The 20,390-nt window shown below is 40.2% G+C and overlaps 1 protein-coding gene across 1 annotated transcript in view; it reads right to left on the bottom strand.

Moving 5' to 3' along the window:
- The window catches only part of neb (nebulin), an 83,134-nt gene that overhangs the window by 31,079 nt on the left and 31,665 nt on the right, over positions 1 to 20,390 (bottom strand). Inside the window, 45 exon segments of the mRNA XM_042319336.1 lie at positions 2,193 to 2,297; positions 2,477 to 2,581; positions 2,718 to 2,822; positions 3,016 to 3,120; positions 3,331 to 3,435; positions 3,591 to 3,689; positions 3,923 to 4,027; positions 4,252 to 4,356; positions 4,592 to 4,699; positions 5,026 to 5,133; positions 5,323 to 5,430; positions 5,678 to 5,782; positions 6,109 to 6,213; positions 6,623 to 6,820; positions 6,944 to 7,057; positions 7,252 to 7,359; positions 7,473 to 7,577; positions 7,698 to 7,802; positions 8,027 to 8,131; positions 8,291 to 8,488; positions 9,223 to 9,333; positions 10,368 to 10,475; positions 10,695 to 10,799; positions 11,020 to 11,124; positions 11,284 to 11,388; positions 11,622 to 11,933; positions 13,019 to 13,126; positions 13,406 to 13,507; positions 13,703 to 13,801; positions 13,993 to 14,097; positions 14,319 to 14,630; positions 14,726 to 14,833; positions 15,055 to 15,159; positions 15,357 to 15,560; positions 15,702 to 16,013; positions 16,104 to 16,211; positions 16,336 to 16,440; positions 16,595 to 16,798; positions 16,935 to 17,246; positions 17,510 to 17,617; positions 17,797 to 17,901; positions 18,098 to 18,301; positions 18,428 to 18,739; positions 19,075 to 19,182; positions 19,379 to 19,483. Of these exon segments, the coding sequence (XP_042175270.1) occupies positions 2,193 to 2,297; positions 2,477 to 2,581; positions 2,718 to 2,822; positions 3,016 to 3,120; positions 3,331 to 3,435; positions 3,591 to 3,689; positions 3,923 to 4,027; positions 4,252 to 4,356; positions 4,592 to 4,699; positions 5,026 to 5,133; positions 5,323 to 5,430; positions 5,678 to 5,782; positions 6,109 to 6,213; positions 6,623 to 6,820; positions 6,944 to 7,057; positions 7,252 to 7,359; positions 7,473 to 7,577; positions 7,698 to 7,802; positions 8,027 to 8,131; positions 8,291 to 8,488; positions 9,223 to 9,333; positions 10,368 to 10,475; positions 10,695 to 10,799; positions 11,020 to 11,124; positions 11,284 to 11,388; positions 11,622 to 11,933; positions 13,019 to 13,126; positions 13,406 to 13,507; positions 13,703 to 13,801; positions 13,993 to 14,097; positions 14,319 to 14,630; positions 14,726 to 14,833; positions 15,055 to 15,159; positions 15,357 to 15,560; positions 15,702 to 16,013; positions 16,104 to 16,211; positions 16,336 to 16,440; positions 16,595 to 16,798; positions 16,935 to 17,246; positions 17,510 to 17,617; positions 17,797 to 17,901; positions 18,098 to 18,301; positions 18,428 to 18,739; positions 19,075 to 19,182; positions 19,379 to 19,483 (6,273 nt within the window).

A 20,390-nucleotide genomic window follows, 5' to 3' on the forward strand; every position in this document is an offset into this window, starting at 1 on the left:
AGTATTTAATCTGTGTGGAGACAGAGAAGTGAAGTGTCTTTTATCTGTATAATAACATATGTGTATACAGTATTTAATCTGTGTGGAGACAGAGAAGTGCCTTTTATCTGTATGATAACATATGTGTATACAGTATTTCATCTGTGTGGAGACAGAGAAGTGTCTTTTATCTGTATAATAACATATGTGTATACAGTATTTCATCTGTGTGGAGACAGAGAAGTGTCTTTTATCTGTATGATAACATATGTGTATACAGTATTTCATCTGTGTGGAGACAGAGAAGTGCCTTTTATCTGTATGATAACATATGTGTATACAGTATTTAATCTGTGTGGAGACAGAGAAGTGTCTTTTATCTGTATGATAACATATGTGTATACAGTATTTCATCTGTGTGGAGACAGAGAAGTGCCTTTTATCTGTATGATAACATATGTGTATACAGTATTTCATCTGTGTGGAGACAGAGAAGTGCCTTTTATCTGTATAATAACATATGTGTATACAGTATTTCATCTGTGTGGAGACAGAGAAGTGTCTTTTATCTGTATAATAACATATGTGTATACAGTATTTCATCTGTGTGGAGACAGAGAAGTGCCTTTTATCTGTATGATAACATATGTGTTTACAGTATTTAATCTGTGTGGAGACAGAGAAGTGCCTTTTATCTGTATGATAACATATGTGTATACAGTATTTCATCTGTGTGGCGACAGAGAAGTGTCTTTTATCTGTATGATAACATATGTGTATACAGTATTTAATCTGTGTGGAGACAGAGAAGTGCCTTTTATCTGTATGATAACATATGTGTATACAGTATTTAATCTGTGTGGAGACAGAGAAGTGAAGTGTCTTTTATCTGTATGATAACATATGTGTATACAGTATTTAATCTGTGTGGAGACAGAGAAGTGCCTTTTATCTGTATGATAACATATGTGTATACAGTATTTAATCTGTGTGGAGACAGAGAAGTGAAGTGTCTTTTATCTGTATGATAACATATGTGTATACAGTATTTAATCTGTGTGGAGACAGAGAAGTGTCTTTTATCTGTATGATAACATATGTGTATACAGTATTTAATCTGTGTGGAGACAGAGAAGTGAAGTGTCTTTTATCTGTATGATAACATATGTGTATACAGTATTTCATCTGTGTGGAGACAGAGAAGTGCCTTTTATCTGTATGATAACATATGTGTATACAGTATTTAATCTGTGTGGAGACAGAGAAGTGCCTTTTATCTGTATGATAACATATGTGTATACAGTATTTAATCTGTGTGGAGACAGAGAAGTGCCTTTTATCTGTATGATAACATATGTGTATACAGTATTTAATCTGTGTGGAGACAGAGAAGTGCCTTTTATCTGTATGATAACATATGTGTATACAGTATTTCATCTGTGTGGAGACAGAGAAGTGCCTTTTATCTGTATGATAACATATGTGTATACAGTATTTCATCTGTGTGGAGACAGAGAAGTGCCTTTTATCTGTATGATAACATATGTGTATACAGTATTTAATCTGTGTGGAGACAGAGAAGTGAAGTGTCTTTTATCTGTATGATAACATATGTGTATACAGTATTTAATCTGTGTGGAGACAGAGAAGTGAAGTGTCTTTTATCTGCATGATAACATATGTGTTTACAGTATTTAATCTGTGTGGAGACAGAGAACTGAAGTGTCTTTTATCTGTATGATAACATATGTGTTTACAGTATTTAATCTGTGTGGAGACAGAGAAGTGCCTTTTATCTGTATGATAACATATGTGTATACAGTATTTAATCTGTGTGGAGACAGAGAAGTGCAGTGTCTTTTATCTGTATAATAACATATGTGTATACAGTATTTAATCTGTGTGGAGACAGAGAAGTGCCTTTTATCTGTATGATAACATATGTGTATACAGTATTTCATCTGTGTGGAGACAGAGAAGTGTCTTTTATCTGTATGATAACATACATACAGTGTTTGGCAAAAACCACATACCAAATGGAGTCCATTTAATAGACCAAATAATCCTATTGGGTGGCTCTGAGCCAGCAGGCAAAGCTGGTTGAAACGACTTCCTTAGAACACAGATTACTGTTCGTAAACTGGTTGTAGGGATGTCATTTCAACCAGTTTTGGTCGCTGGGGAGATCTCGTCTAATTGGCTGGCACACTGACCTCGCTGATGTCATCGGTGACCCTGCGGTGACACACGATGTCCAGGGCATCCTTGACGCTGTGGTAGTGACCCTTGGCTTGCTCAAAGCTCTCCTTGTAGCGCAGCTAGAGAGAGAGCGTGAGAGCGAGACAGACAGACAGACAGACAGACAGACAGACAGACAGACAGACAGACAGACAGACAGACAGACAGAGTAGTACATAGGTCAGTCATTTGGAAGAAGGACAACTTAAAGACCAAAGACAGTAGAGGTGGAGGAGGGATCACCAGAGAGCATACTCACATCACTGGACTGTAGGTAGGCCTTCTTGGCCCGGACCAGGATGGGTGTGTCATGGATGCTGGTGTACTTGTGCTTCATCTTCTCATACTGATCTTTGTATTTGATCTGGGAGAAGAAACAGAGGAGAAACTGTGTTAGAGCAGTGGTGAAGGGCAAATACTATGGTATCATACTGGGACATAAGAAGGGCAATATAGTGGTGATAGAGGAATGTTGGAGAAATGACGTTGGAAAGACTTACCTCGCTGAAGACCACCTTCATAGCCCTGGCGTGGTCCATTATGGGGGTGTTGATCTCCGGAGTGAAGTGGGCTCTTTCCTTGGAGGCCAGGTCAGTGTACATAAACTGTAATTAACATTAACAGAAACGTCAGAAATCTCTTTCTTTGTACCTTTTTGTCATTGTTGTGCTTTAAGTTGGCCTCAATAGAAATCTTAACACAGCTATCAGTCCTCCAAAGAGTTAAGCAGGTTTAATGTATCTGTGAGCGCTAAGATCAAACACAAAAAAAAGATGTGGGCATCTCCTTTTGACTTGCCTTGTTGCTGAGCTGTTGGGCCCATTTGACTCTCTGGACCTCAAGGGAGTCCAGGGTGGTGGTGCACTTGCTCTTCTCCACATTGCCTTTGGCTCTGTACTTCAGCTGAGGACGAGAGGTTAAAGGTTAACACTGCCAATTCAGACAGAAAGACAGACCTGAGTCTCCAACAAGCATCAACCTCGTATATTGGCAGTTAATGGACGTTTTACTGTATTGTGTTAATATATATTGTACTATATATTATAATATTATATAATAATATATATATATATGTGGAAAATGGTGGGAGATATGATAGTGAAGATGACTCACGTTGCTCATGTGGGTCTTGAGCTCAGTGATGCGCTGGTACTCTGGTGTGCCCAGGACCACAGTAAAGTTGGCACGGTTCTTCTTTGCCTCAACATCATAGTTGGCCTGTTTTGGGGAGATAAAATAACATGGACTAGCAGATGTATTATGAGCTTAGCATAGACATATTATTTACAGTATTTGCAGATTGTGTATACTTAGCTCCTTTGATTGCTGATTGAAGCCATGATAAAATGAAAAAGAAAGGAAAGGCCATCTACCCTGAACTTGCTAATGTTGCGGACAGTGACCATCTCAGGTGTGTCATACATGAAGCAGCCAACGCCTCTCAGCCACAGAAGGTCCTCCTTGTATCTCAGCTGGTGATGGAAACAGAGACAGACAATGGTTACATTACTGTATAATCATTCAATAGGCATGGAGGGATTAAGTAACAATAACCTATCAATGAAATTCTTCCCATATCCTCACTGAAGTTAACTTAAGTTTTCATTGAAAAAAACATATTTCATTGGTTGTATAGCCTACACATTGCATGTTTCAGAAGTTGCTTGGCTGCATTGTTTTGAGTGAATGTTATTGGGCCACGTACGTCACTGGTGATCTCGTTGACGTGGTTGCAGTGTATCATCTGGGGAGTGATGCCCATGGGGATCATGGTGCCTCTGTTGGCGAAGTACTTCTCCTTGTAACACAACTTCACGGAACAAAGGGAGACACACAGTACTTAGAACACGTGGCAAACTTCACAGCAAAGAGAACAAACAAATAAAATAGTTTTGAAAAGAAGTGTATGAATGAAAACAGAGATAATCATGATGGAATTAGTCTTGTAGCAAGCATCAACACTAAGTAATAGTAACAAACATCAATGACAATAGTCTAGGAGTGATAATGACAGGATGACAAAAGGTCACGTACGTCGCTGACGGCCTTCTGGGTCATCTTGACCTGTCTGATCTCAGGTGTGTCGTAGGTGCTGTGGACCTTGTCCTTCTCCTTCTCATACAGCTCACGGTACAGACGCTGGGACAGACAGATGTAGAGGGGAAATAACATCACCACTACGCCCCAAATAATCATTTTAATGATGCCCACATTCCCGGGTCTTGGACTGTACACAGCTATAATGACTCAACATCTTTCAAGGGACTCATAACAAATAGCCACATAGATGGATCATCAATCAAATTCAATAATTCATCAATTATGATATTTTTCCAATTACTGGGGGTAGAGGAGAAGACGTTTGTAATCTTACCGGGTTGGTGACCTTGTTGGCATTCCTGATGTTGACGAAGCTGACACCTTCTGGGTCTAGGGTGTAGTTCGTAGCCTTTGACTTTTCATAGTCATTCTTGTACTTCACCTACACAACAGAATTCCACGTGTGAGTTCCTGCCATAGAGATACGATATATAACATTTTATGGTAACTACATCTACAGGCTTCCTTCTACTTCACCTAGCTACAGTACAGAAGACAAGTGTGAGTGACACAGTGCGTGCCTCTCGTAACTGAACGTTTGCATCTGAATAGATTTTTTGGTGTGATAATCACCTCAATGAGAATCTTAATGGTTCATATTTTATACACAAGGTGGGGGGTTTTTCTCTATTTTGGGGGGGACGGTCCAAGTAAAAAAAAAACGAATAGATGAACATTGAATAAAAGAAAGTGTTGTGTCTTTCTTACGCTGCTGACAACGATGGTGTTGTGCTGAGCCTGCTTCATTAGAGGATTGTCGTGGGGTAGAGAGTAGCCAGTAGGCATGAAGTTCTTGTTGGCCTCTTTGTAGAAGTTCTGAGGAGAATCATGAGAGAGGAAAAACGGAAGGACATAAGATATGAGAATCATAATAAAACAAGCATATTTTACTTCTATAAACAGTGAGGGAGTAGTTACTATTTAGGCGTTTTTGAAAGTTATGAGTGAGTTATGTTTTGTAAGAGTGTACTTAAAGTAAAGAAGTGAGGATGGACGATATCTTACATCACTCTGGTTGTAGTTGGCCAGGCGTGCCCTCTCTGTGTCAACGGTGACAGCGGGGGAGGAGTTAGTTCCCTTGACATTGGTGACGTAGTCATTACGGTAGTGGAGCTGAGAACATGAGAGGAGAAAACTTTATATGCTCCATCATGAAAATAATTAGAATTGATATATATATATATACATTTTTTTTGTTTCGTTTATTGAGACAGTTGGATATACAGGGGAGACAGAGTAGGGAAGAGAGACAGTACAAAAATGAGAGCCTGGACCAGGAAGTGAACTCTGATTAAATAAGGTTTAAATAAAACAACAAGATGGTGACAGAAAAAGAAGAAGCTTTAGCGACAGTACTCACATCGCTCAGGTTCTGAGCACTCTGTTTGGCTGTTTCATAGGTAGGAGTGTCGATGACCATAGAGTACTCCTTGAATGCCTCAATGCCCTTGGCTCTGTACTTGTTCTGAATGACAAGAACAATCACACAAATACATCCACATCAATGTCCACATCTGTGGAGTGAATCATTTCCCTCTAGTCATTAGATTAAGAGAGGATAGAAGAGGAGAGGAGAGGAGAGGGGAGAGGAGAGGGGAGAGGAGGAGAGGGAGAGAGAGGGAGGAGAGGAGAGGAGAGGAGAGGAGAGGAGAGGAGGAGGAGAGAGAGGAGGGAGAGGAGAGGAGGAGGAGGGAGAGGAGAGGAGAGGAGAGGAGGGAGAGGAGGAGGAGGGAGGAGGAGAGGAGAGACAGATGAAGAAAGATAGGTGAGAGGCATGGGGAGGGAGTTTACCTCGCTCTGCAGGTTGTCAGCAGCCTTGACGCGCAAGATCTCAGGGGTGTCCCAAGCATAGCAGCCAATTCCCTTCAGCCAGTTCAGGTCATCCTTGTAGAAGACCTGGGGAGCCACAGGAAAGTTATAGAAGTCATAAGGACAAGCAAGAAGAAGTACAGCATTTGGGAACTATAACTTTGAACTACCTAATATAACTATATATAACTATGTCACAATAGTTTAGAAGTAATCAGCAATATTAGTTACTTTTTCTGACACTACCGGATCCTAAATAAATTACTATAACCCAAAATTAAAGAAAATAAAAGTCCTCTAGGTCTACCCGAAGAACATTTCATATATATGTTATTATAAACAACAATATTGTTTATAATAAGTAAGGAAAAAAAGTGAATTCAATTGAATCATTTAACTTCACATGAAACTGTGATTAAATGCAATGTGAAAATCCAATACATAGTTTTCCACATAAAGAAAGTTTATTAAAATATTAAAAGTTCGGATGACTCACGTCGCTGAGCTGCTCGTTGACCTTGCGTGCCTGGGCGTACACCTGCATATCAGGCATACAGATCCACTGGTGCAGGTACTTCCTGTAACCGATCTCACTGACATGGTTCTGAGTTTGACGGGCTGACAAGACATGTAGCATGTCTGGAGGGATGTGGTTCTTGGCCTTGGTCTTCTCATAGTCTGCCTTGTACAAGCGCTACATGTAGGGAGGGTACATAAACCATTATGTTATCATGTGTGTGTACATTTCCATTGATTTAAGATCAATGTCTTTGACTGCCATATGGAAGACAGTAAAGTAAAGAGGCGATAGACTTACGTCAAGACCCATCTGTCCGGCTTTGATGCAGCGGAGAGTTTGTGGGTCGTCCTCTAGGGACTTGGGCAGACTGTAGAGGGACTTGAACCTCTCATAATCCTCCCTGTATTTGACCTATAGGGGAGGACATCATATGGGTAGGTTTGGGTAGTGGGCTTTGACAATGTACAATGCAACTTTTACGTATGTGACGACTGATAATCCTAAACAACAAGTTCAAGCAAATGAGGAACATCAAAAGTCAAAAGGGTCTTAGACTATAACGGGTGATAAGTTGGGTGATTAGTTGGGTGATAAGTTGAACTCACACTGCTGAGGATGACCTTCTGTTGTTTGGCGTGTTTCATGGCGTGGGAGTCTGATGGCAGCGTGTAACCCTTAGCCTTGATCTGGTCCCAGGCAGATGTATACGTTTTCTAGACGACACAAAAGAAAACATAAACATCAGAAATGAAGCATTTCAATCCTAATAGGTAAACATTACAGTATTTGGAGACACAGTGTACGTCTACAGTAGAGCCACACTTACGGTGCTGTAGATGTGCTTGAGGTTGGCGTAGCGCACGTAGTCGTAGGTATCCAGAATTGTGGTATACATATGTTTTTCCTTATGGTAAGCCTCCCTGTAGTTCAGCTGTTGAGATAAAGAGCATGTGTTTTGATACAAAGTGGGTTTTATACATTTCTATACTATTAAGACGTGATGTGTAGTATAGTATAGTATTTATTTCTGTACAATACATCTGACACTCACATCACTGGCCCAGGTGTGACCCAGGATAGCAGTCACATAGGCAGGGGTGTCTGTCACAATGGAGTAGTTGTTGAATTCCTTCTTACCCTCCTCTTTGTATTTGAGCTGCAAGAAAACAAATGCAGAGGGTTAATAAACCATAGTCCCCATGCAGGAATACTCCTTTTGAAGTAGTCTCTATCACTATTCTTTTTGATTGTCTTTAAGTATTTTTATGATAAAATATATATGTATTTATCCATTTATGATAGACTGGTATTCAATCAATAACAAATAAAAGACTAGGTAAATCATTGGTATAAATGACAGTAAGTTATCTTGCTACTCACCTCGCTCTGTAGCATGTAGGCATTCTTGGCGCGGACAATCTCAGGTGTGTCCCAGACATAGCAACCAATACCCTTCATCCAGTTCAGGTCATCTTTGTAGTACACCTAGCAAACAGATAGACAATACCACAATGCAGAGTTCAGATAGTTGGATTTGATATGATTTTACAAATACTGTGATAGTGTGGGGTAGTGTAGCCAACTAAAGATCTGTTGTGTCCTTTTGCGAAATACACTTTCAAATCTATTAATCTTGAAACGTACATCGCTCAGGATCTCGTTGTTCTTGCGGGCTCTGATAGCGTCCTCCTGTTCGGGGTGGCAGGTCCAGTTGTGCAGGTAGGTGCGGTACAGCACATCACTGAGCATGTCCTGAGACCTCTTAGCCACCACGTTGGGAATGATGTCAGCGGGGATGTGGTTCTTGATCTTGTTGGTGTTATACTCCTTCTGGTAATCCCTCTGGAAGAAATAACAGCGCACTGTGTGGATTATTTTCAAATCAAATGAAAGTGTATTTGTCCTATGCACGTGTTGTACAGAGTACAATTAAATGCTTACATTCAGGTTCACCTCTCTACATTGCAACAACAAAATAAGAATATACGTAAGTAAAACAATATTAAATGGAAGAAAAATAAATAAATAGAAGAACATGATAGAATTATACAAAGGAAAGCATATCTAAAGAGTAAATATGGCATATTCCAACAGAGTATCTTTTAAAACATTTATTTATACAGGTAAGTCATTTAAGAACAAATTCTTAATGGTGAGCTGCTGTTGTAGCGACCGGATTATCATGTGATTTACAAGATTATGCTGTGTAGGTTATCAGTATAATATATTTTACTAGATATACTGTAGGTGTACTACAGTATTATAGCAGAATTATATCTTACTAGATATACTGGAGATATACTAAAGAATTATAGCAGTATTAGATCTTACCAGATATAGTGTAGATATACTATAGTAATAGAGCAGTATCATATCTTACTAGATATAGTGTAGATATACTATAGTAATATAGCAGTATCATATCTTACTAGATATAGTGTAGATATACTATAGTAATATAGCAGTATCATATCTTACTAGATATAGTGTAGATATACTATTGTATTATAGCAGTATTATATCTTACTAGATATAGTGTAGTTATACTATAGTAATATAGCAGTATCATATCTTACCAGGCCCTTCTGTTTCTCCTGTTCTCCACAGCGCATCACCTCAGGGAAGTCCACCAGGGTGCCAGCCAGGTAGTGGCCCTTGGCCTTCTCATGGGCGTCATGGTACTTAGCCTGAAAGGTTTCAGTTTCAAAGAAAAAACAACTATTGTCATCAATGATTGCAGGGAGTAAAGAGCTCCGTTACCACAACAACATATGCAACCACTAGCAGTTACTTAAGCAATAAGGCCTGAGGGGGTGTGGTATATGGCCAATATACCATGGTTAAGGGATGTTCTTAGGCACGACGCAACCCCTGAAACCTTATTGCTATTATAAACTGGTTACCAATGTAATTAGAGCAGTAAAAATAAATGTTTTGTCATACCCGTGGTATACTTATATACCACGGCTGTCAGCCAATCAGCATTCATGGCTCAAACCACCCAGTTTATACGATTGTTTGTAATAATCATCATATTATTTATAGTTAATCATTTAACAAACACACATTTAACTATTTGAATTAGATTTAATAGTACTAAAGTCCGTTGTGTCTTTTTGCTCTTTAAGTATTATTTATATCCTATAGTAATAATCATCATATTCTTTACAGTTAATCATTTAACAAACACGCATTTAACTATTTGAATTAGATTTAATAGTACTAAAGTCCGTTGTGTCCGTTGCTCTTTAAATATTATATATATCTTATTGTCACGACTTCTGCCGAAGTCGGATCCTCTCCTTGTTCGGGCAGTGTTCGGCGGTCGACGTCATCGGTCTTCTAGCCATCACCGATCCATTTTTCATTTTCCATTTGTTTTGTCTTGTTTTCCCACACACCTGGTTTTCATTCCCTCATTATGTGTAGTGTATTTAACCCCCTGTTCCCCCCATGTCTTTGTGCAGAATTGTTTATTGTAAATGCTTGTGCACATGATGACCGGTGCGCAAAGTTTTTTTAACTCATGTCTTGTTACTCTTTATGCCGTTGGTTTTGCTATTAAACTGCTTCGGCTATTACTTAGTTCTGCTCTCCTGCGTCAGACTTCCCTGCCACCGGTTACGCACCCCTTACACTTATAGTAATAATCATCATATTCTTTATAGTTAATCATAATATTTGTATTGTTGATTGTCAAGAGGATGTAAATTAGACTCACGTCACTGATGATCTCCCTGTTCTTCTTGGCTCCGACTACTGGAATGTACTGAGGGTCGAGCTGGTAACCAGTGGCTTTGCTTTCGTCCCAAGCCAGTTTGTAGTATTTCTACAAAAGACATCAAAACAATCCTCAATGTCAAAATCAGAAGTTACAGATAAAACTTTTTTTTTTAAATAACATCATCATTATAAAATTTATTAGTTTCAACAATATTATTACAATTATTATCAACATTATAAAAAATATAATTGCATATACAATTTGACATTTGTGCAGATAGGTGTTCCTATGAAGACCAAATCATATGGATGTAGAGTACTTTACCTCACTGATGACCTTGGCGACCTCTCTGCTATGGGCCAGCTGGGGTGTGTCCTCTGAGCCGATGTACTTGCCCTTCTCTGCGTTGAAAGTCTCCTTGTACTTCAGCTTTACAACAGAAGGACATATAGGCACAGGTCATGATAAAATCGAAACAACCCACACAACACAACATCCTCACGTTTCTCTAAGCTTAGGTATGGGTCAAAGGCTATCTGAAACAGAGAAAATGTGCATCAAACAAAAGAGACATCCAAAGACTGTATGTCGTTTTTTTGGCTATTCTTAACATACTGTATAAGCTAAACTAGTAAAATGATTCACTCACATCACTGAGGTTAAAAGCATTGATGGTGGCCAGGATAATTTCAGGACGATCCACGATGTGTGTGTATTTGGCAAAGTTGTCTTTGGCATCCTTCTTGTAAAGCCTCTGCAAAAAGACAGTAGAGAGAGAGAGAGACGTGGTAAGAATTCCCTGAAGGGTAGCAAACACATGCAGTACTAATGACTGACATTTGAGGAGCAGAATGTGCCCAATGAAACCAATAACCTCACCAAAAACAGCATGGATACAGATAGAGGAGCTTACCTCGTTCATGATCTTCTGGGCATTCCTAACTTTGACGTGATCGACACAGTCTGCAGCCATCCATCCACAGCCACGGAGCCATTCCAGATCGGCCTTGTAGACAAACTGCAGACAGACAGAGGAGAGTTAGACAAACCATAATTGTATCTCGGGGTATTTCCCTGATTTAATTAGGGAGAGGGAGAGAGCGGGGGTAAGAAAGAGAGAGATGGGGAGAGAAGAGAGAGAGATGGGGCAAGATGGGGCAGAGAGAGAGAGAGAGAGAGAGAGAGAGAGAGAGAGAGAGAGAGAGAGAGAGAGAGAGAGAGAGAGAGAGAGAGAGGAGATATTCTACTCACGTCACTCTGAAGGTCGTACGCTTTGCGGGCCTGTTTGACGTCAGTGGAGTCTGGCAGACAGGTCCAGTTGTGTAGATGGGTCCTGTAATGTTTGTCATTGACCTGGACCTGGCATTTCTTGGCCAGCTCAAAAGACAGCATGTCCACTGGCAGATGGAACTTGGTCTTGGACTTATTGAAGTCTTTCTTGTACAGGGCATCAGAGGCGATCTTGGCTGAGTTCAGAGCCAGCATGAGCAGAGGGTCATCCTCGACGCAGCGGGCTCCAATGTGATGGCCAGCCTGCTTACGGTATTCTGCCTTGTATTTGTGCTGTGAAAGAGAACAAGCAAGTGTCAAAGTATTGTATTTGGTACAAGAAATATACTTGCTGGTGACCCTCAATTAAATTTGGCGATGAATGGATGCCTGTCGAACAAGTTAAATAGACCAAACTACTTTGCGTCACGTTGGACACAGATCTATCCTGGTCTGAGCATATAGAGAACATTGTCATTAAAATGGGTAAGGGCATTGCTATAACAAGAAAATATTTAACATCCAGCATTTTGAATCAGGTGATTTCATTTTTGTTCCTGCCACACTTAGAGTACTGTTCAGCCCCTAAAAAACAGGGCTGCCAGATTAGCTCTTCATTGTTCTATCCATATATATATATATATATATATATATATATATATATATATATATATATACAGTGGGGCAAAAAAGTATTTAGTCATCCACCAATTGTGCAAGTTCTCCTGCTTTAAAAAGATGAGAGAGGCCTGTAATTTTCATCATAAGTACACTTCAACTATGACAGACAAAATGAGAAAAAAAATCCAGAAAGTCACATTGTAGGATTTTTAATGAATTTATTTGCAAATTATGGTGGAAAATAAACTTTTGTTATTGACCAAATACTTATTTTCCACCATAATTTGCAAATAAATCCATTAAAAATCCTACAATGTGATTTTCTGGATTTTTTTCTTCTCATTTTGTCTGTCATAGTTATGTCTTAATGTAAATTGTAATTGTTTGTAATGTATTTTTAGGTCTGTGTTGGACCCCAGGAAGATTAGCTGACGTCATGGTGTCCGCTAATGGGGGATCCTAATAAAATGATCAAATTAAATTCAAAGTGCCATACTTAGTGGGATTTAATTTACTGTTTATTCATACATACTGCAATAGAGATCTAAGCATTTAGAATTAAAACGGGATTGAGTGAATGGATATTTTGAGGCACTTAAACACTACAAAGTTTGGAACTTAAGTAAATGATGTAGTTAATGTTATCTTTATCAGGAGTGAACGGACACTTACTGTTCCATTACATTTGCATTCAGATGAGATAAGTATTTTTGACCTCAATAACCTGTTAAAATAAAGGTGAAAACGGTGATACTCACATCGCTCTGGACTTTATTGTTGTGGATGCACTGCTTGATGGGAACAGCATCTCCGGGCATGAAGAAGCCGGTGGCTTTGACCTTATCCCAGTCCTTGGTGTACAGTTTCTGTGAAAGGGTAAGATAGATAGGACCGTAAATTACAGGAAGTAATGGTACAATTTTGTGACAACACCATGTCGTATGAGCATTTCTTCTTCGAGTTCCCCTCTACCTTCAGTATTGTTGAAGCTTTATTCAGACTGGAAAAGGCCATTTGAGCTTTTCAAATGTCTGAGCACCCTGATCAAATCAAATCACATTTTATTGGTCACATACACATATTTAGCAGATGTTATTGCGGGTGTAGGGAAAGGCTTTGATGTAAAGAAAGAAGAGTTAACTTACTGGATGGAGATTCTTGGCCACCTCTCTTGCTGTTGCCAGTACTGGGGTGTCTGTGATTGTGTACTTAGTCTTCTCTGTGTGCCAGAGTGCACGGTAATTAGCCTGCACAAAATCAAAAACACAAAAGCAATTGACTAGTATTGTACTTATGATGATTACTATTGGCTCTATTAAGAGTTGCTTCAATAGTCCAATGTTTTTACTTCATCATTTTGATAGCCATTCCCCACAGAAAAAAAACATTGTGATTCTTTCATGTGTTGTAACATGTAAGAATTGGCCCATGTCCCCACCCACCTCATTGAGGATATCTGCCGCGTTCTTAGCGCAAACCAGGTCCATTCGGTCCACAGGAGCCGTGAACATCTGCTGATCCAACTTGACGCGGTAACCTCTCTACAAGACAACATCGGCAACAACAGTCAAACCAACATCAAGCTTCAATCAATTTCATTGCATAATAACCTTTTTCTGTCCACAATTAAAATGACCAGGTAGACGACAGACGCCTGGTGGCATATATTACTGTTATATTATTATCAAGTTCATATATGTACTTATTACATGACATATATTATATGACTTACGTCAGCCAGGACCGCTTGGGCGTGTTTGACTTTCAACACCTCCACAGACTCATGGGGGTTCCAACCACATCCCCTGAGCCACTCCAGATCAGCCTTGTACACAGCCTGGGAGAAGACAACAGGGTGTTTGTATTGGCATAGGGGTCAGCGTGCCACTAAATACTGATTGCCTTTCCCAGATACGACTGAACAGAGGGTTAAAATCAACAAAGATGTATGCGATAAGGATGTCTCTGAAATACTCTCAGGTGAATATATATAGCACATAAAACATTATCATGGCCATATAATTACAATATGATAGAGGGATAAAAAGAGGAACTCACATCGCTCTGCAGATCATAGGTTTTCCTGGCCTGGACGACATCAGTGGAGTCTGGCAGACAGGTCCAGTTGTGCAGGCGAGTTCTGTAGTTGAAGTCGTTGACCTGGACCTGGCATTTCTTGGCCAGTTCAATGGTCAGCATGTCGACTGGGAGGTGGAACTTGGTCTTGGACTTGTTGAAGTCCTTCTTGTACAGGGCATCACTGGCAATTTTGGCTGAGTTCAGAGCCAACATGATTAGAGGGTCATCATTGACGCTGAGGGCTCCAATGTGGTGGCCAACCTGCTTGCGGTAGCCCTCGTGGTATTTGTACTGAGTGAAAACAGGGGGGGGATCAGAGAGTTAATTCCACTGACTCCATTGAATCAAGTGACCTAAATGAAATGGACGCAGTTATTTTCTCTTACGTCGCTGATGATGTCTCTAGATTTTCTGGCCTTCAGCACAGCGATGGCGTCCTCCTTGATGTGGTATCCCTTAGCCTTGTCAGCATCCCAATCCTTAGTGTACAGTTTCTGTGAAATGGAAAGATCATTGAGTCAGTGAGTCAAATAATAATAGCTGGCCATACTGTTATATGCATATGAACCAAAAATCACTACAGGTTTCTTCATATGTGTATCTGAATCAATGTCTTTATATTATTGCTGACTGAATATGTTCATTGCACTCTGAAAATAGATTAAATTAAACAAAAGACACAGTATGTGCAAAGCGTTCAGTGAACCAGACGTACGTTGCTGATGGCAATAGCATTAGCCTTGGACAGCACTATAGAAGGTAGGTCATTGTTCAGGTGGATATTGGTCTTCTCAGTATCCCAAACTTCTCTATATTTCCTCTGTGAAAAGCAACAAACACACACAATCAAAGGGTTAATGATAAATCCAACCATTGTTATCGCAGACTAGCTCTATATTTCACAAAATCTCGATCTCCGCTGTTACTAGAAATGCATTTTTACAAAGAGACCGAGATAACAGGTTAGGTTTGGCTACTCAAGAAGGACACTTCAATAGGAAAAAACAAAGTACTCACACCACTGAGGGTCTCAGCATTCTGCTTTGACAGGACAAACTCTGGAGAGTCAATGACACTGGTGAATTTGATAGAGCTGGGGGGCTGGCGGTACAGCCTTTCGTTGAGGATGGTTTGGGCATTTTTAGCCTTAATGACATCCACAGAACCCTGGGGCAACCAGCCGCACCCTCTAAGCCACTCCAGATCAGCCCTGTACACAGCCTGGTAGGAAGGAACCATGGTTCAGGTAATCATTACTCCTGATGGGATAGTAGTGTAATAGTTGGTTGAACTTCAACGGTCGATAGGTTAGGATCCAGAAATAGACAATACGGATTGGACTATAATTCTCTGTGTACTTACGTCACTATGCAGATCGTAGACCTTCCTGGCTTGGACAACATCAGTGTTGTCTGGCATACAGGTCCAGTTGTGCAGTTTAGTTCTGTAGGAGAATTCTTGGATCTGGGTCTGGCCTTTCTTGGCCAAGTCGAAGGACATCATGTCAAGTGGGAGACGGAACTTGGTCTTGGTGAGGTGGAAGTCCTTCTTGTAGAGAATATCACTGGAAATCCTGGCGGCATTGGCAGCCATCACAAGCAGAGGGTCATCCTCAATGCATAGGGCTCCAACATGGTGGCCACACTGATTGCGGAAGCCGGCCTTGTACTTGTACTGAAAAAAGAGAGGACTAGCTAAGTATTGAGTTGTTTTTTTATGATTGCTGCCTATGCTCATTCAGAGGAGATGGATATACAAACTTACATCACTGATGATTTCTCTGCCCTTCTTGGCATGTTGGACAGCAATGGCATCCTTATCCAGGTGATAGCCCTGTCCGATCATCTCGTCAAATCCTTCACGGTAGTGTTTCTGAAATAACACCAAAAATCAAAAAAATTGAAGAGGTTGCGAGACCTATAGCTCATATAGATAGATAAAACTAGATCAACTTGAGTGAACGAAAACAGCTTGAGGCAAAGTAAGGAGGACCTACGTTGCTCAGGATGATCGCGTTGGCCTTGGCCAGCACAAGCTCTGGCAGCTCATTGCCGACGTGGATGTTGACCTTATCAGCCTCCCACTGTTCAACATACTGGCGCTGAAATATGAGAAAAGGATGGCAATGTTATAAGAAAATAATGAGTTTCACTCTTCCTCTGTTTTTAATATTAGTCTCTGCATCCTGTGAATCTGAATGTATGTATACCTGAGTTCAATCTCCCTCCACACTAGAAAAAAATAAGTCATTTTACCTTGTCCATTATCTGGGCATTGGCCGCAGCCAAGGCATAAGGCATTCCGTCGGTTGTGGCGGTAAACTTGAAGTTGCTTGGATGCTGGCGATATTTCCTCTCGCTCAGGATCTCGCTGGCCTTCTTGGCTTTCTCAACGTCGATCGAGCCAATAGGGACCCAGCCAGTGCCTCTGAGCCACTCCAAATCAGCCCTGTACACAGCCTGTTTTATATGAGAGCAACAGAGAGAGAACAATTGGTCAGGAAGTAAACGTCAGCGGTATAATATTTGTCTGAAATGATAGGTGTAGCCCCCCCCGACACCTCATAATCTTAATGAGCGATCATAATCTACTTACGTCACTATGCAGAGCATAGACCTTCCTGGCCTGGACGACATCACTGGAGTCTGGCAGACAGGTCCAGTTGTGCAGGCGAGTTCTGTAGTTGAAGTCATTGACCTGAATCTGGCATTTCTTGGCCAGTTCAATGGTCAGCATGTCCACTGGCAGGTGGAATTTAGTCTTGGATTTGTTGAAGTCCTTCTTGTACAGGGCATCACTAGCAATTCTGGCTGAGTTAAGCGCCAGCACGAGCAGAGGGTCATCCTCGACACAGCGGGCTCCAATGTGATGGCCAACCTGTTTACGGTAGCCTGCCTTGTACTTGTACTATACCGAACCAAAAAGGTAGAAAGTATGTAATGGGGATTTCAGTAAATTAAAGGTGTACACAGTATTGATATAGTCAGTTCCTTTGTGATAACGTGATAACAAAAGAAGTACTGACATCTTGTACTGTACTATATAGAGGCAAAAAAGTATCTACTTGTACAACATTGTCAACATTACATAAATTATGATAATCTGTTTGCATCAACCGCTTGAAATTTTTCAAATAATATGAAAAAAGGAGGAACGTATCCTGTACTCACATCACTGATGATTTCTCTACTATGCTTGGCAGCTTTGATGGCGATACAATCGTTTTTCAGGTCATAGCCCTTCTTGTACATCTCCTCCAGTTCGGATTTGTATGTTTTCTGAAAAAGCATATAGAGACACAGCTTAGAAACAAAGCCAACACATTAATAATAATTACTAGAACAGTACCAGAAATATTATTAATTACTAGAGCTTCAGATAAAGTCTTTGGCCACACATCAGCTATTGAAAATGTAATATAGTAATGTATGTAGCAAAGTAAGCAAAGAGGACCTACGTTGCTTATGTTGATCGCGTTGGCCTTGGCCAGCACAAGTTCTGGAAGCTCATTGCCGACGTGGATTTTGACCTTATCAGCATCCCATTGTGCAACATAGTTGCCCTGAAAAACAAGAGAAAACATTATTATGTTATAAGAAAATATTAAGGTAATATTACATGCCATTTTAATAGCGCATTTGTCAGACCCAAAGACTGTTGAAAACAGCAACCAGAAATGCAAGATTGACCATCCAAACCACTGATCTGAGTGAGAGACATAGTTCAAAAAGCATTTATGTATTGAACATTTCACCAACCTTGTTCATGATCTCAGCATTGGCCTTGGCCAGCACCATAGGCATGGAGTGCATGTCGGTGGTATATTTAAGAGTATCTGGTTTCTGCTTGTAGAGGCGGTCGCTCAGGATCTCTGAAGCTTTCTTGGCTTTCAACACATCCAGAGAGCCAATGGGGACCCAGCCAGTACCTCTAATGAACTCCATGTCGGCATGGTAGACAGCCTGAAGGGTGGAAAGCATTAATCAATCAAACAAACAATCACACTTAGACGTAGACATAAAAACAATTGTAAGTGGTTAATGGAAAAGAAACAAGAATTTGATCCAGTATATGGAGAAGAAGCTTACGTCACTATGCAGATCGTAGACCCTCCTGGCATGGACGACATCACTGGAGTCTGGCAGACAGGTCCAGTTGTGCAGTTTGGTTCTGTAGTTGAAGTCATTGACCTGGATCTGGTTTTTCTTGCACAACTCAAAGGCCATCATATCCAATGGGAGGTGGAACTTGGTTTTGGACTGGTGGAAGTCCTTCTTGTACAGGGCATCACTGGCAATCTTGGCTGAGTTAATAGCCAGTATGAGCAGAGGGTCATCCTCAACGCAGCGCGCTCCAATGTGGTGGCCAAGCTGCTTGCTGTATCCAGCCTTGTACTTGTACTGAAAGAGATCAGAAGATAATTTTTTGAGTTTGTGTACCAACTTCAGTCATAAAAGGGTGCACTTATTGAACGTCCTTTCCTTATAAATTTGTCAGTGTTTCAAATAAGACATTCCAAGTGTATTTATGCCTGAGTAATTCACTCATTAATTGATTCAGGAATTTAATTCGGAAATTGTTATTAGTATAACGCTTCCTTAGCACTTTAATAATTAGGAAAATATCTTTAAAGGTTTGCTTACATCAATGATAATGTAGCTTAAGGCCTTGGAAATGGTCAAATTATGAAAAAAAAATTTTTTTGAAAAAAGGGGGACAAAAATACAGTACTCACATCGCTGATAATCTCTCTGCCGTGCTTGGCAGCCTTAACGGAGATAGCATCGACAGGTAGGTAATAGCCCTTCTTGATGGTATCATCAAATCCTTGTCTGTACAGTTTCTATAAAAAGGAGAAAGAACAAGCGTTTAAATCAAATCAAATCAAATCAAATCAAATAGTTTAAAAAACGGGTCACAAAACATTGGAGAGGTTGAGAGATATATAGATTGGACAGATATACAGTACATATATAGATATAGCTAAAACTAGATTTGAGTAAACGATAACAGATTGAGGTAAAGTAAGGAGGACCTACGTTGCTCAGGGTGATCGCGTTGGCCTTGGCCAGCACAAGCTCTGGAAGCTCATTGCCGACGTGGATTTTGATCTTATCAGCATCCCATTGTTCAACATACTGGCGCTGAAATACGAGATAAAAATTGCTATGTTATGAAAAATAATAATAACAATAATATTTGTTTTGCACCCTCCCCCTAAAAAAATAATAAATATGTATATGTTTTTTAAGCAACTCAGTCTGGCTTTAAAATTACTCTTGAAAGTTGTAATAGTAGAATGCACAAGGTGTATGTGCTAAATTGGGTAGTGCATCATCAGTTCCTCTTGTCAAGTCAGTCAATGCATATCTTAGAGAGCTATTTATAACTTGTCAGAAATGTCCAGATCAACAAGCCCATTTTTTATTTAGGTTTTTAAGCCCATAGATTTTGTTGTAATTTCTTGGTCACACAAATATCGCATTAATGCACATTAGACATGGGCTTTAAAACTGCTTAATGGTCTTTGCACTCCAAATGTAATGACAACATGTGTAGAATTGCAGGAAATAAGCTTTAAACCTGCAAAATTCTCTTGACCAACAAGAAGGGTGTGAACAGTTTATGTCATGAACAGTGCTTGTGCCCATAGAAATAGATGTGGTGTGTGCGAGCACGCTCAGGGGGCAGCGGGACACACTCACACCGGTGCACCTGGCACCTACTACCATACCCCATTCAAAGGCACTTTCATCTTTTGTCTTGCCATTTCACTGAATGGCACAAATACACAATCCTTGTCTCAATTGTCTCGAAGCTTAAAAATCCTTCTTCAACCTGCCTACTCCACTTCATCTACACTGATTGAAGTGGATTTAACAAGTGACATCAATCAGGGTTCATAGCTTTCACTTGGATTCAACTGGTCAGTCTATGTTATGAAAGAGCTGAACACTCCTTGTATGTATTAGATACTGAATCTACAGTTGAAGTCCGAAGTTTGCATACACCTTAGCCAAATACATTTAAACTCAGTTTTGAACAATTCCT

The sequence above is a fragment of the Oncorhynchus tshawytscha genome, linkage group LG03 (assembly GCF_018296145.1).
Source record: "Oncorhynchus tshawytscha isolate Ot180627B linkage group LG03, Otsh_v2.0, whole genome shotgun sequence".
Lineage (NCBI taxonomy): Eukaryota > Metazoa > Chordata > Actinopteri > Salmoniformes > Salmonidae > Oncorhynchus > Oncorhynchus tshawytscha.